The sequence below is a fragment of the Scylla paramamosain genome, chromosome 44 (assembly GCF_035594125.1).
Source record: "Scylla paramamosain isolate STU-SP2022 chromosome 44, ASM3559412v1, whole genome shotgun sequence".
Classification (NCBI taxonomy): domain Eukaryota; kingdom Metazoa; phylum Arthropoda; class Malacostraca; order Decapoda; family Portunidae; genus Scylla; species Scylla paramamosain.
In genome coordinates, this window is record NC_087194.1 from 10553684 (window position 1) to 10569749 (window position 16066).

The following is a 16066-nucleotide window of genomic DNA, read 5'->3' on the forward strand; positions in this document are numbered from 1 at the left end:
TGCCTTCAGAATATTCTACCTCAACCACTTATGCAATTTTGCAACCTGTTCCATTTTCAAGTCCTTCTAGGCCTGCTCCTGTTGCATCAATGACTTCCTCACCTTCAGGCTTACTTACAGCAACTGATTTCATCCCTCATGAATTCAAAGAGCATATAGTCCATTTATTGTCAGTAATAGTATCAGCATCATCACTTTCATCATCACCAAGCACAAAAGATTTACATGCATAGACTGTGATGTACCTCTGTTTTGGAGATTGCTACAGTAGTGATTTATGGCCACTACTGATCATACATGCCACTTCTGACAAGGCTTATTCAAAATACTTTAGCCTTGGCAAAAATGCTGTGAAGAAACTGCTGGGGGAGGGCGTGGCTCACTCATCCGAGATGAATGCTGATTTCACTTTTCCTTTATTTTCTTGGGATCTAACTGACATATTACAGTGCCAATAGTACCTGTGTAAAGCTCATAAAAAGGTTTAGGTGATGTGTAGCATGCAGAATGCTCACAGGAAAAGTTCCGAGCTACAAGATTATGAACATTTTTTTCTTGCTTTGTATTTATTTCTAAGGAAAAAATGTGAAATTACTTCTTAACAAATCTTTTACATGATCATCATAATTTCCTTGTGAATGTAGTGATGTATAATACATGCCTACTTATGAATTTCAAAGGAAAGAGAACTGCTATTAACCCTTTTGTCTGAGCATGAGTCAAAAATGGTAATACCCTAGGGTATTATTTCCAAATAAAACAAAATTTTAGACAAGATAGAGTTTAAGGATATTATTCTGTTAATCAAAAATTTGATAAGAAATGACCACATCAAAAATCTGCAAATAAAAAAATTGTCTTATCCATGATATTTTATACTTTTCTTTTGATCGTTCGCAAAGCAATGTGACAACAGATGAAAATCAGTGATCAAAGAATTCACTGCCAAAGTATTCCAATGGCTGCCACCTAAACAACGGGTGATAGGTGCTCTGTGATATCTGAGCTTTTCCATCTGAGCTTTTCCATGGAACAAAGCCTCAAGAGGGAGCATCATTCTGCATACAGTGAGAGCTAAGTCCCTAGATGGCCCTGAGTGCTTAAATTGAGTTTTTCATTTGTGGACTTAGAATATATAAGGGAGTTAATGTACAGGCTACTGAGGCACCCTCCCTTGACCGAGATTTGATTTTCTGCACATGCGCACATGAATGGTGATGACATGTATGAATACGTCAGAGTGACAGCCTTAATGGTTACGCATGAATCATCACCTTGGTCATCACCGAAACCTCAGACATACACAGGCTGGTTTCATTCAAGTAATCAAATCACAAACTGAGCTGATACCAATGCAATAGACCCTCACCCATTGGCAGGCCACCTTCATTGAGAGCTCTATCAAGGTGGTGAGCCGTAACCGATGAAATATACTAAACCAATATGATTATCAATGAATTACTGCCATATGCAAAGCACTTTGTAAATGCTAGTGTCTATGATAATGTGAAACGAATTATTCAAAGCTTTTATAGCTCACAGGAAATTATTACTGCTAAAAAGGCACTGTGGGATGCTTGTAGAGATGTGCCGGGCAAGCTGCCTAAACGGAAGTCAACTAATAAAAGGCCAGGCTCAGTTGCACACATCATTGACATATTGGATGCCCTGAAAATATTAGATGCTGCCGATAAATTACCTGATGTGGTAGCTCATGATTTGGATCGTCTACCAGACCATCAGCCCGAAAGAATTGAATCTTCTGATAATAGTGCAGAGGGTTGCTGCTCTCGAGAAGAGCTCGGAACAGCATAGTGATGCTCTGTCATCTATTGCTGTAGATGTACTGAATTTAAAGGAGACTAAACACCGCTCCTTTAATGATGCACTAATTAATCAGTGACCTTCAGTCCAGGAAGATAACAATGATAGAAATATTGGAAACTGAAGAGGAAAATTAAATAAGTTCATACTCAAAACTGGATGATAGTGCTGCTCACACACAATCAAATAGAATAATGAATCTTCCGACATCAGTATCAGTCCCTACATCTCCTCTTCATCTTTCATCATATCACCGGAAGCAGAACCGCCCCGATTCTAACAAATGTGAGGGTCGCCATTATGGGACACAGCGAAGGACGTCAGAAGTGAACATGGGAAGGACAAGACAACTTCAGCCTGATGAGGATGGTTTCATTCCTATGATGTCACAATGTAAGAGGCGAGCGATATGGTGCAGAGAGGCCACGGTGTCAGGCTTTGAGGGAGCACCGCCACCACTCAGACACATATGGGTGTCTAGAGTGAAACCCTCTCTACCTTCATTGAAAAACAACAGGTTAAGTTTTTTTATAATGAGAAAGTCTCACATGAAAATGCAAAGTTTAGTTCTTTTAAAATAAGTATATCGAAAAATGACTTAACAAAAGTATTGGATGATTCTTTCTGGCCACAAGGAGTGGTGTCAACCGTGGTGGGAACATGCCCGCCGCAGTGCAGCTTGTCGCCCTGATAATGACAGTGAAAACCAATCTTCCTCTTCACAGACAGACAATAGTGACCACGGTAATGGTACACCAACCATTAGTCAGGACTCTACTAGTGTGTCTCGTGGCGCTGATAAGGCCAGTAATTTACCTCATGGTACATTAGATAATATGATTTGATAACATCTGTTGTTTTTATTGTTAACCATGGCACAAAGTCTTAAAATAGTTTCTTTTAATTGTTCAGGTTTTAAATTCAGGAATTACAATTATATGAAAGATGTATTTAGGAAATATGATATCTAATTAATTCAAGAGACATGGCTGTATAATTTTCAACAAGATGAAATAGGAAAAGTTTTGGTTGACAGTGAGCACCATGTGGTGTCGGCTATGGATGAGTGTGATGTTTTCCGTGTTAGTAGGCCATATGGTGGATGCGCAGTGGTGTGGCATTGCAGCCTGGTGATGGATTTCCAGCCCCTCACCACCACTCCTAAGCACCTGTGTGCTGTTGTAGCTCAGAGTCAATGTGATAAATTACTCCTCATTTCAGTGTACATGCCTAATGATGATAACTCTGATCAGAGTTTTGAAATTTTTGGTGGTCTTAAATGAATTGTCAGCTATGATAAATTTATATGATGGTTATGATATCATAATTCGGGGGGATTTTAATGTGGAATTCTATAGACAATCTTGTAATGCTGATCTTTTAAAACTGTTTCTGAATGAGGAAAATTTATTGTGTCCACCATTATCTTCTACTCAAGCAACCTATACCTATGAGTCGGCACGAGGTAATAGATCTCGTATCGATCATTTCATTGTTAATGAATCTGCTATTAGAGCTGGTGAATGTGTTTTAACTTTTATGGATGGCAACAATTTAACTGAACATTTACCTATATCTATAACGTCTACTTTAATAGTAAATGTCTCTAATACAGAAAAATTCACACAGCCAAGCGTTGACTGGGAAAAAGCTTCGTCCCTAGATATTGGGAACTATAAGACACTGATTGATTTTCATCTAAGGCATTTACATATATCGGGTGTTCAGGCACCATGTCCTGATTACTCTTGTAAAACACACAGTAATATGATAATGAACACACTCGAAAAGATACTCGAAATATTAAAGAAATGTGCTTATGTTGCTATACCTAGACAGTGTGTAAACAGAAAGAAAGGAACACCAGGATGGAATAAATACATAAGACCATATAAGGAAAAATCCATCTTCTGGCATGGAATTTGGAAAAATGCAGGTTGTCCGGCTAGTGGACAGCTCACAGATTTAAGAAGGTTTAGTAGATCGAAATATCACTGGGCAATTAAACAAGCTAAAAGGAATGGGGATGAGATCTTGAAGAAAAATACACCTGTCACTCTTAGAAATAAATCATTCAAAGATTTTTGGAAGATCATTAAAAAGATGAAAGGAAGAAATATATGCTCATCTGGTATAATTGATGGCCGATGTACTGACGAGGATATTGCTGATAGGTTTTGTGACTTATATGAGGAGCTCCACAGTAGTGTTACAGATGATGACTTACAAGAGGTGGGCAGTAAGGTGAACCACCTTGTTAATGAGCGATGTAATGCTGGCCATTGTATTTCTTCCCAATGTCATTCTGTATTTGCAGTGATAATTAAAAAGGCTGTGAGAAGCCTCGTACCCAATAAAAAGGACGAAACATATAACATTAGTAACAATAATTTTATAAATGGTACTAAACTATTATATACACAGCTAAGTCATATAATAACAGCAATGTTGCAATATAGCAGCACAGATGCTCTTTTTAACAAAGCAGTTATTAAGCCCATTCCCAAAAACCCTCTTAAATCTCGTGCTAACTCTTCTAATTATCATGCTATCTCATTAAATTCAATTGTAAGTAAAATCTTAGATCATGTATTAATTTTACTTATAAAAGATAAAATGGTGACATCTCATCTGCAGTTTGTCTACAAGGAGTCTTAGTCTACCTCGCTATGTTCTTATCTAGTTACAGAAACTATTCAGTATTATCAAATGTGTGGATCTAATGTGTATATGCTGTTACTTGATGCCACTAAGGCATTTGATAGAGTGAAATATAGCAAGTTGTTTAACTTACTTATAGAAAGAGACATTTGTCCTCTAACAGTTCATTTGCTTTTCAATGTGTATTTGATTAGTACTGCTGTTGTAAGTTGGAATGGTGTTAACTCTGATCAGTTTAAGCTTTCTAATGGTGTGAAGCAGGGGGGTGTAATGAGTCCTCTACTTTTCTCTGTCTACATAAATTCTTTAATGCAGAATCTAAACAATAGTAAGATTGGCTCTTATATGGGTGACATTTGCTGCAACGTGTTTGCTTATGCTGACGATATAGTTATTCTTAGCCCAACATGTGAAGCTTTGAGGAGGATGGCGAAGATTTGTGAACAATATGCTACCCAGTTCAGTTTAGGTTTTAATCCTAATAAATGTGTTTTAATTAATTTTTTGGATTCAGATGTTTTTATGGACAGCGTATGCATCAAGATGTACAGTCGCACTATACACAACATTAAGAGTGAAAAACACTTGGGTCACCTAACATCATCTCATGGTAGTCTAGTCAATCTTGAACCAGTTATGAGGGACATGAAAGTGAGAACTAATGCCATTATCCATCAGTTTTACTCTACCTCATGGCAATCTAAGGTGTTGTTGTTTAATAGCCATTGTACGTCGCTGTATGGTTGTCAGTTGTGGAATCTTGATGACCCAAGAATTGAGGAGTTGAGTATGGCATGGCAAGTGTGTTGCCGCAGACTGCTTGCTTTGCACCTTCGCACGCGCTCTCACTTACTGCCCCATATTATGAACACTCTATCTGTTCATCAGATTATTGAAAAAAGAATGCTGTGTTTTTTATTAGGGGCATGAGACATCCTGAGCGACAAATATCACAATTTTTTTTAAATGTTCTGCTATCAAATTCATCGTACATGTTGTCCAACATGAATTCGATACTGCAGTCTTATAACATTAAATACTATGAAATTTTTTACTGTAATATTAACTATCTTATTGGCAAGGTATGTTGTTTAGAGGACTACCAATACTGGTAAACAGAAATAATAAAAGAACTTTTGAATATCCGTGATGGTCAGATAGATTGCTGCCTTACATATAGTGATGTCTGTGAATTCCTTGATGAAATATGTTTAATATAGTATGTTTTGTACACACATACACACTAATTTTTTTACTTAATTTTATTTACCTTTTAAAGTTTTTTAATATCTCTTAATTTATATTTTATTTTGTCTTTTGAGCTACATTGTAAGTTTTTTTTTTCTCCCTTATAGCTTTAAATTTTTAGTGTAAGATGACTAAAGAATTGTACTTTGTACAAATAAACAGTTGCTTGATTGACTGATTGATGGATGGCCACCTCCTTGCCAGCCGTACAATAAATTTCCCTGTGTGTATATATACATACATACATACATACATATCTATATATATATATATATATATATATATATATATATATATATATATATATATATATATATATATATATATATATATATATATATATATATATATATATATATATATATATATATATATATATATATATATATATATATATTGTGTGTGTGTGTATGTGTGTGTGTGTATTTTGGTATATATCTTTGGTGTAGTTATCATTCTCTTTCTTGCAGCATTTTGCGTAAAAATATAAGAACATAACTCATAAGTGAGAGATAACATGGTGCATGTTGCACAATCAGGCAGTGTGATAAGTGTTTGTGTGTGTGTGTGTCCTACTTTCTCTCCTGCATCATCTCATGAACTATAAAGACATAATGTGAGTGCTAAGTAAGTCCAGTAGCTCAGTTCAGTCTCGTGTTGACACGATACATGAAATTAAAAACTCTATAAAAAATCATGCTAATTTCAACTGATATGCAGGGCGGTTACATGGAGCATTTCAGAGACGGGGAGCATAATATTTTTAAAAGGTGGTAAGGTTCTCTCTCTCTCTCTCTCTCTCTCTCTCTCTCTCTCTCTCTCTCTCTCTCTCTCTCTCTCTCTGAGACATGGTTATCCCACTATTGTCTGTTACTATGATCTGAGAGATTGGGTGAGTGAGTGGCTACATTGGAAGCAATTTCAGGTGGGAGTTGCTATGGCGGTGGACTTCCATCCTCCACTCCATAATCTACCCTAGGTGACAAGGCTGGTCTTGCCATGAAATTTGAAAATGACAAGGAAGTGGATGATGACATAGATTATGAAGAGTGGCTCTCATGGAGAAATAGCAAGACATTAGTAAGAAACAGGTTAGTTAATTCATTTACTACTTTTTTGATGAAAGTACCTATGATAATTATATTTTACCAGGCAAGCTATGGGAATATAAAATCACAGTAGAGAAACCACAAGATACTCAGATGTTGAGAAGTCCATAACATGGGCCAATAGTATGGAACGTAGACCAACTGTGAACATAACTAGTGTTGTAGAATGTTTGATAGGAGATGCGAGGTCAGTAAATTCAGAAGATATGGCACAGGACTTGTTCATAACATCTGATATGATTTCCAATATTGTGCACCATACTAATCAGAAAATTGAAAGTGTAATTGCAGAAATTTCTCAGAGGCCTTCAAATAATAATAAACTCCCATCACACATCAGAGTAACAGATTGCATTGAAAAGTTTTTTGGGGGTTTGCTGTATGCCTGAGGTTTATTAAACCAAAAACAAATACAAAACACTTTTCAGGGGAGAGTTTGGTTACCCTGTATTTGGTGCAGTAATGACTTTGAATAGATTTGGATTTTTACATGCAAACTTCTGACAACATTCATACCAGACATCAGAGATGGCCACATGATCAGTTTGCTGCAGTCAGGAATCTGTAATAAATTTAATGACCAAGCCTGTTCAGTGTCGGAGCCAGGTGACTTCTTGACCATTGATGAAACTTTATATTCTCATAGAAATCAAATAGGATTCAGGCAGTACAATAAGAGCAAACCTAAACAATATGGCCTGTTGTAGAAATTTGTGAATGCAATTCACCTTCAGGAGGACAACAGTATACTCAGGTAAACCTTCCAGAGAGCCTGGACCCCACTACATACATGGCTCACTCCCAACAGTGAAGATTCTTGTAACTCAAACAAGAAAGTGCTGGTCTAGAAAGATTGAGTACCAGCCTAGAGTTGTTTGAGTGTCTTCAAACACAAGGTATTGTTGGTGTAGGTACTAGAGATTGCATGAGAAAGGGCATACCATCAGAGATAAAAGCAGTCACTGGAAAAGGAAGAGATTATACCAGGTGTACTGGACTAAAGATAATGAGGAAATGACTGAATTCTTATGATGTACCCACCAAAAGTAATGGTAAGAAAAAAGTATTAATTCTCAGTTCAGTCCCCCTATAATATTAGGAGCTACCAAGGATGATGGTGCAAGAGAGCCAGCCAAATATAAATTGTATGATTTCACTAATGGAGGAACTGACCTAAGAAATCAGAGAATAAATTTTTATATAGTGCACACAAAATCTTGAATATGGGCAGTGAATGCCCTAACATACATTCTCAACACTACCAGGGTAAATTCAGGGTTTAATTAAAACTAATGCTGACTCTAGAAAATGTACATCACTTACATACAGGGTTGGCATTAAAAAAGAAAAAAAAAGAAAAAGAAAAAATAAATAAATAAATAAATAAAAAATAAAATAAATTAATTAAATTAAAATAAATTAAATTAAAAACTTTTTTGTAAAAATTTTGTTCTACATCATATTGACAATTAAGGTCTATCTATATGTGTACATATGCATAAAAAATGTAAAAACAGTCGTCTGACCCGTTCATTTCCTGTAAAGCACTAGTTAACACAGGCTTTGTCCAACCAGATCAACCAATATCAGCATGACCTAAACAAGTATGTGTTCTTCATTAAAAGTGTCAAAATCTTTCAGGATTTAACTCCCCTTGTAATTTCTGGCACCTAGACAAAAACATCTCCAATAACTTTGTTTCTTCATTTTTTTATCTCCTTTATTTCAACCTGATGGCACCACTGCCATCTCATCTATCTCCAAAGCTGAACTCTAATCAAGCCTTTGCTAAAAACTCTACTTTGTTCTTTCCTCTCCTCCACCTTCTGACTACTTCATACTACCTATTAAAATCCTTCACAATGATGTTTTCCATGCCCTCACTACCCTTAACCCTCAGAAAGCTTACAAGCCTGATGGGGTCCCTCTCATTGTTCTCCAAAATTGTGCCTCTGTGCTTGTACCTTGCCTAGTCAAACTCTTCCAACCCTGTCTATCAACATCTACCTTTTCTTCTTGCTGGAAGTTTCCTCAAACTACCGTCCTATTGCTTTAATTTCCTGCCTCTCTAAAGTTTTGAATTTATCCTCAACAGCAAGATTCTTAAACATATATCACTTCACAACCTTCTATCTGATCACTAGTATGGGTTCTGTCAAGGCCACTCTACTGGTGATCTTCTGGCTTTCCTGAGTCTTGGTCATCCTCTTTTAGAGATTTTGGTGAAACTTTTGCTGTTGCCTTGGATATATCAAAAGCTTTGATTTCCAAACTATCCTCCTACAACTTCTGTCCTTCTCTCTGTAACTTCATCTCAAGTTTTCTTTGATTGTTCTATTGCTGCTGTGGTAAATGGTCACTGTTCTTCTCCTAAATCTATTAAAAGTGGTGTTCCTCAGGGTTCTGTCCTGTCACCAATAATCTTCCTATTATTCATTAATGATCTTCTAAACCAAACTTCTTGTCCTATCCACTCCTACGCTCATGATATCACCTTGCACTTTTTCATGTCTTTTTGTAGACGTCCAACCCTCCTTGAAGTAAACAGTTCACGCAGGGATGCCACAAAATGCCTGATGCATAAGCTCTTTAAAATTTCTGATTGGAGCAGAGCAAACTTAGTACTGTTCAACACCTCAAAGACTCAATTCCTCCATCTATCAACTTGACACAACCTTCCAGACAACTATCCCTTCTTCTTCCATGACACTCAATGGTCCCCCTCCTCTACACTAAACATCCTCAGTCTGTCCTTTACTTATAATCTACACTGGAAACTCCACATCTCATCTCTAGCTAAAACAGCTTCTATGAAGTTAGGCATTCTGAGTTGTTTCCACCAGTTTTTCTCACCCCCAAGCTGTTAACTCTGTACAGGGGCCTTATCTGTCCATGTATGGAGTATGCTTCACATGTATTTGGGGGGATTCCACTCATACCACTCTGCCAGACATGGTGGAATAAAAAGCTTTTCATCTTATCAACTCCTCTCCTCTAACTGACTGTCTTCAGCCTCTCTCTCATCACCACAATGTTGAATCTCTTGCTATCTACTACTGTTATTTTCACATCAACTGCTCTCCTGATCTTATTACCTGCATGCCTCCCTTCCTCCTACAGCTTCACTGTACAAGACTTTCTTCTTTCTCTTATCCCTATTCTGTTCACCTCTCTAGTGAAAGAGTTAACCAGTATTCTCAATCATTCATCTCTTTCTCTGGTAAACTCTGAAACTCAGTTTGTGCTTCTGTATACCCTCCTTTCTATGACTCAACTCTTTCAAGAGGGAGGTTTCAACACACTTATTATGTAATTTTTGATGACTGGCACTTCAGTGGACCTTTTTTTTTATTATATTTTTGTTGCTCTTGGTTGGTGCCCCTCCTACATGGAAGAAAAAAAAACACTTCAAACCTTGTTTCACTCTAGATTACTTTTTAATTGCTTTAACTGATTTACATACAAATATGAAGAATAAACAAAAAATAAATAAATTCCCCCCAAAAAAACAATAAAACCCCAAAAGAAAAAAAATATTTTTTTCACCTGTTTTTTTTTTTTTTTCCAACCCTGCTCACATGTGGCTGGAACCTAGAGAAGGCATTATGTAATCCCCAAACTGAAAGAAGGAAATCTGGGGATTGTACTTTTTGTGAATTACAACGGGTAAGACTGACATGATATTTGGACGCAGAACACAGATCAAGGAAGCAACAACAAAACTAACACACAAGAATAAAAAGAGGAATAGGTGTCACATTTGCCTAGATTTGGCTTATTGTCCAGACTAATGCAAAAATTGACCAAAAGTAAACTATTATTCAGTGTCAAGTTTGTCACAAACACTTGTGATCAACATTTAAAGAAAATTTGCATAAAATGCTATGATTATAGGCCCAATCAGTGAGAATTCTGCCTTCAATACTGAAAAGGATTATGTTCTTTTAGGGCAACAAGGTGGTGTTATGCTTGTACAGAACCTTGTATCTAGAAAATTATCAATTTATAATTCTCTCTCTCTCTCTCTCTCTCTCTCTACATAAGAGAATAAAAAATAGAAAAATAACCTAACCTAACCATAGCTAACCTAATCCAACCTAACTAAACCTAATCTTACCTAACCTGCCTTACTGACCCCCTGATACTTCATCACTTGAGTCCTCAGTTGGAAGAACTGGAGGTGGCTAAGCTTCGTCATTGCTGTGAAATTTTCTTATTACCTTGAAATAATCACACTCACAGCCACCACACTGAGCCACCTCCCAAAAATGATTGAAAATCAAGCTCTTCCCTCCCATCTTGCAGAATACAGCTTGCCCACTGGATGATTTTTAAAACTATTTCTTTGATTGGCATTGATTCATACATGTATTACTGAAATTCCCTCCTCTATCCCTCCTTCCTCCAGTCCTTCACTCCCCTTCATCATGACACTGCCTGCAGACCATCATGGTGTGAGGTAACCTGGGTATGAGGGGGGAACGATAAATTTGATACAAAATAATATCTCAGGAATGAACAATTTGCAACAATAAAGATAAACCCCACTGTGTTATATGTAAACCAAGTATTTCAATGAGAATTATGTTTTTCTTACTGTGAGACGGGTGCACTTTTATAATACAGTAATCCTTCCACTATCACAGTTGTTACGTAGTTGTTACATAGGTGAAAATCCACAAAGTAGAAACAGTACTGTACTGTATTTTTTTTTTTTATAAATTGTATATATTTATTTTATTATTTTTATATATTTAAGCTTTTATAAACTTTCCCACACTCTTATAAACTTTTTCTACAGAATCTACACTCTTAAATACTTTTTAAACTCAAACTTACTTTAAGACACATCCTTACATATTAAAAAAAATAAAAAATAAAAAATTGGTACAATCACTTGTCAAGATACTACAGCATGATTGATGATGATAATGATTATTAGCTGTGCAGTACCCAACAACATAAGTGATGATGATGTATAGGAGAAGATTATGGCTGACAGCCTGACACACACAGTGGGTTTGTTTATGTTTAGGAAAACTGACTGCATTATACACTGCCTACCCATAATTTTACATCATCTTAGTCCATCCATCCTTTTTCATGCAAATGTACAAAAGCACCTTGTGGCAATTTTATTTTAGGTTTAGTTTTGCACTTGAAGATGAAAAAGGTATTTTATTCATTGCACTGGTACATCACTGTCTCAGTTGTCTGGTGCTCACTAAACTAAATTTCACCACAGATGATTTGGTAGTTTGGATGCTGTCTTATAGCAGCAATATTAGCTAAAAACCATTAAATTTAAACCAGAATTTGGGGGTCTTCTTATCTCAAAGTCGTCTTATCTACTAAAATATAAAGTAAGCTGAATCAAGGGTATAGAGCTTCATCTCTAAGAATTATAATAGTATATTTTATTAATTTATTAATTTTCAGGCTAGAAAATGCTTATTTTACCACAAATAATCAAAACCTAAAAAAATATAAATACCTATCAGCCGCAGAAACCTATGACATGCTGAGGAATATGCGATACAAATTTACATGTAGTAGCCAGAAAAATTCATGAAGTACTGAGGGCCTAGCAGGTGAACCTGCAACAGTCAAGGGATGGCACTAGTGTCAATGTGGGGGTGGGGAGAGAGAGAGAGTAGTATCCTTGCCTGACCTGGTAACACTGCAAGCAAAATACACAACTGGCAGCTCAGAACAGCCAGACGCGGCCCAGGTGGCCAGGGACCCCACATCGACACTGGTGCCCAAGAGATTACTGTAATACCCTGTCGTTTGATTTGGTTGATTAGGTTAGGTTAGGCTGTTAGGATTGGTTAGGTTAGGTTAAGGTAGGGTTGGTTTGATTAGGTTTGGTTTGGGTTGGTAAAGTTAGATTAATTTAGGATTGATTAGGTTTGGTTGGATTAGGGTAACTTATAAAGCTAAATTTCACTTACCTCATGGTGGTGGTGATGGCTTGGCGGCGGCTTAGTGATGGTTTGGCAGTCCTTAAGCAGTGATTTGGTAATAGCTGACAGTGGCTCGGGATTGCTCGTCAGTGGTCTGTCGATGGCTTGGTGATATTTTGGCAATGACTTCTTGGCAGCTTGGCGATGGCTTAGTGATAGTTTGACAGTAGTTTGGTGATAGACTGGCGATGACTTGATAGTTTGGCGATGGCTTGACGAGAGACTGACGAGCTGCACCACAACACAACCCTGCACTCAGCTGGCAGATAAATTACCACGGCTGGCTTACACGCGTTTACTTCTGTTGAAAATCCGCCTTATGCTGCGAGGATAAACTACGATGGCAATACCGCTTTACTGATGTTTGCAAATTTCGCTCGAGTTTTGCTGCACAGTGTGATTGTACCGCTGTTGCATGATCTTGATCTTGATGGTACAGGTAACAAAGGATCACTCCTGAGCCAGGCCTTTGGATCGGCAACTCCTGTAAAAGGGGGGAAAAAAAAAAGGGAAACGAACAGCATCCTCTATCCTAATTTTTCCTACATCTGGCACGCCACATTCTCTCCAGAAACTCTTTCACCGCCTCGATCATTCTTTCATTCGCCTCTCTATACAGTCCCAGCAACAACACCATCCATTCCTTTCCTGTCTTCTCCACTCCTTCATTCCTATCATGCCCTAACTCAGTCAGTATCACTTGCATCATCTCATTCCAGTCTCTAGCATACTTCACACACTCCAGCACCACATGTTCCACCGTCTCATCCTCTCCCATGTCACACATCTGGCACACTTTGCTGCCGGACTCAGACCACCTGTAACTCCTTGCATTCACATCCATACACTGTGCCCTCGCACGGAAGAGAAGATCACCGCCCAGGCTTCCATCATACCACCTTTCATACCTCAGGGCCTCTTTCTCCTTGTACCATTCCAAGGTCTTCTTTCTTTCCATCTCATTCTTCCATTCATTCACTCCCACACATTTCACTTCTTTGTCTATCTCATTCTTCCATTTTCTCACATCCCATTCGGCTCCCACTCTGCCTCTTGTTACCACCCATTCACGCTCATTTTGATTCCTCCCAGCCATTCTTATCACCCACACAACTTGCAATCCATTCCTGTCTGTCATTCTCATGCATCTCTTCCTCCATTTGCTTCCACTTTCATTCCACAGGTACACCTTCCTTGCTATTCTTGCATCATCCATTCTCTCAAGCCTAATCTTGTACCTAAGTGTGGCTTTTGTGAGTCTTTCCCTAAAGGTGCTCCATCCCATGTCACCTCTCAAGGCTTCAACTGCTGTGCACCACGGTGCACTCAGTGCCATCCTTGCTACTCTAATTCTGGCCCACTTCTAACTTATCAATTTCACATTCATTCCATGAAATCACATCTATACCATACATTATACTTAGCACAGCCACACTCTTCCTCACTTCTCTCAACACATCATACTTACTTGCTCTCACAAGTAAAACAAATGCAACAAATAACATGACAACTATATATATATAGTATATATATATATATATATATATATATATATATATATATATATATATATATATATATATATATATATATATATATATATATATATATATATATATATATATATATATATATATATATATATATATATATATATATATATATATATATATATATATATATATATATATATATATATATATATATATATATATATATACATATATATATATATATATATATATATATATACCATTAGATGAGATGCTAAGCATGAATTCTGTCATATATAAAACATTACATGAGATGCAAAGTATAAATTCAGTCATGTTCTGTTCATAAAACAAGGTGAAAACCAAAATATAAATCCATTGCAAAAGACCTGCCAGAGCAGACTTTGACCTACGATCATAGGCAGCTTGACAATATATATATATATATATATATATATATATATATATATATATATATATATATATATATATATATATATATATATATATATATATATATATATATATATATATATATATATATATATATATATATATATATATATATATATATATATATATATATATATATAACGAGAGAGAGAGAGAGAGAGAGAGAGAGAGAGAGAGAGAGAGAGAGAGGGAGAGAGAGTCACAATGTGTATAAAATTTTGGCAAACTTGGATATGTATTAGTGAAAAGCCAGCACTTAAGTAAATGTGTTGCGTGATAGTGTATAAAACATTGCCCAGGACACAACGGTACTTGGCACTCCTTGCATTGATATGGTGTCACTTTTCTTGTTTTTGGTCGTCGAGTCTTGTGCCTGCACATCTGACAGTCAGTCCTTTTGCCAGCAGCAGTAGGTGGTGGGGGTGGCAGAAGCAGCAGATCGTGGTGCTGCACCCAGCCAGCACATGGTAAGCGGTCAGGCATGTCTTGGTTGAGGTTACGGCAGCCCCTTTGTATAGACACTAGCTGGCCATACTTTTACAGTAGTTGATAGCAAACTGCATAGCTGAACCCTCTCAGCAATGTTGATTCCTTTCTACTTTTTTTTTTATGAGCAAGAAATTGTATGCATTCAGCAAAGTGATGTCAATCAGATGGAAAAGAGGTTGTGGTGCCAGCTGTGTTTTACTTATACAATCTATGAAGCTCACCATCATATCTGTTTTGTCCACCAGCCTCATAGTTTTAGTGTAGGTAGTCCAGGACCAGGTCTGGCTTCATTATGGGCTTCTTTGTCTTGAAGTGGATTTTGCCCGAGTCTTTCATTTGTCCCGTGTAGATGGTAGACAACATGACAACTTGGCGCTTGTCATGCCATCGCATGTTGTACGTGCTGTACCACATGACCCACAACCCTTGATGTGTAAATAAACTGATAAATCTGGATTTGTGTAATAGCTGTCAGTTTATAATATGTGACCTTTATCCATGCATTTTTCAAGCAATTTCTTTATGATACTACCAGTCATTTTGTGTCTTTTCTATTGAAATCAGTGTTGGAGCCAGTATAGAAGAAATCTAACATAATGCCAGTATCACAGTCACATAAAACAAACAATTTTATAGCAAAAGCGATTTATTTTGGTTTGCATGTACTGTTTAAATTTCAATCTACCTTTGAATAACACAAGAGATTCGTCAATTACTAGTTTACATAATGGTATGAAATAACTACTGAAACGTTTTTTTAACACCATAAATACAGCTCTTATTTCCCAAATGGGATTTGTTGGTCGAGGTTTTGTACTATTGG

The 16066-nt window shown here is 36.8% G+C and overlaps 2 protein-coding genes across 6 annotated transcripts in view; both read right to left on the reverse strand.

Moving 5' to 3' along the window:
- Window positions 1-14228, reverse strand: part of LOC135094094 (uncharacterized) — a 170194-nt gene extending 155966 nt beyond the window's left edge. The window contains exon 1 of one of the 5 annotated variants that reach the window (XR_010263594.1): window positions 12797-14225. Coding sequence is in view for 2 of the 5 variants with exons in the window: in XM_063993882.1 (XP_063849952.1) it covers window positions 12797-12801 (5 nt within the window). In the remaining 3 variants the exon portion in view is untranslated. Of the gene's footprint in view, window positions 1-12796 lie in introns of all 5 variants that reach the window. The other 4 variants (XM_063993882.1, XM_063993884.1, XM_063993881.1 and 1 more) reach the window with 4 other exon arrangements.
- Window positions 14229-15498: 1270 nt separating this feature from the next.
- LOC135094107 (phosphatidylinositol 4-phosphate 5-kinase-like) overlaps window positions 15499-16066 on the reverse strand; it is a 1426-nt gene continuing 858 nt past the window's right edge. Inside the window, exon 3 of the mRNA XM_063993907.1 lies at window positions 15499-15668. Within this exon, the coding sequence (XP_063849977.1) occupies window positions 15499-15668 (170 nt within the window). The remainder of the gene's footprint in view (window positions 15669-16066) is intronic.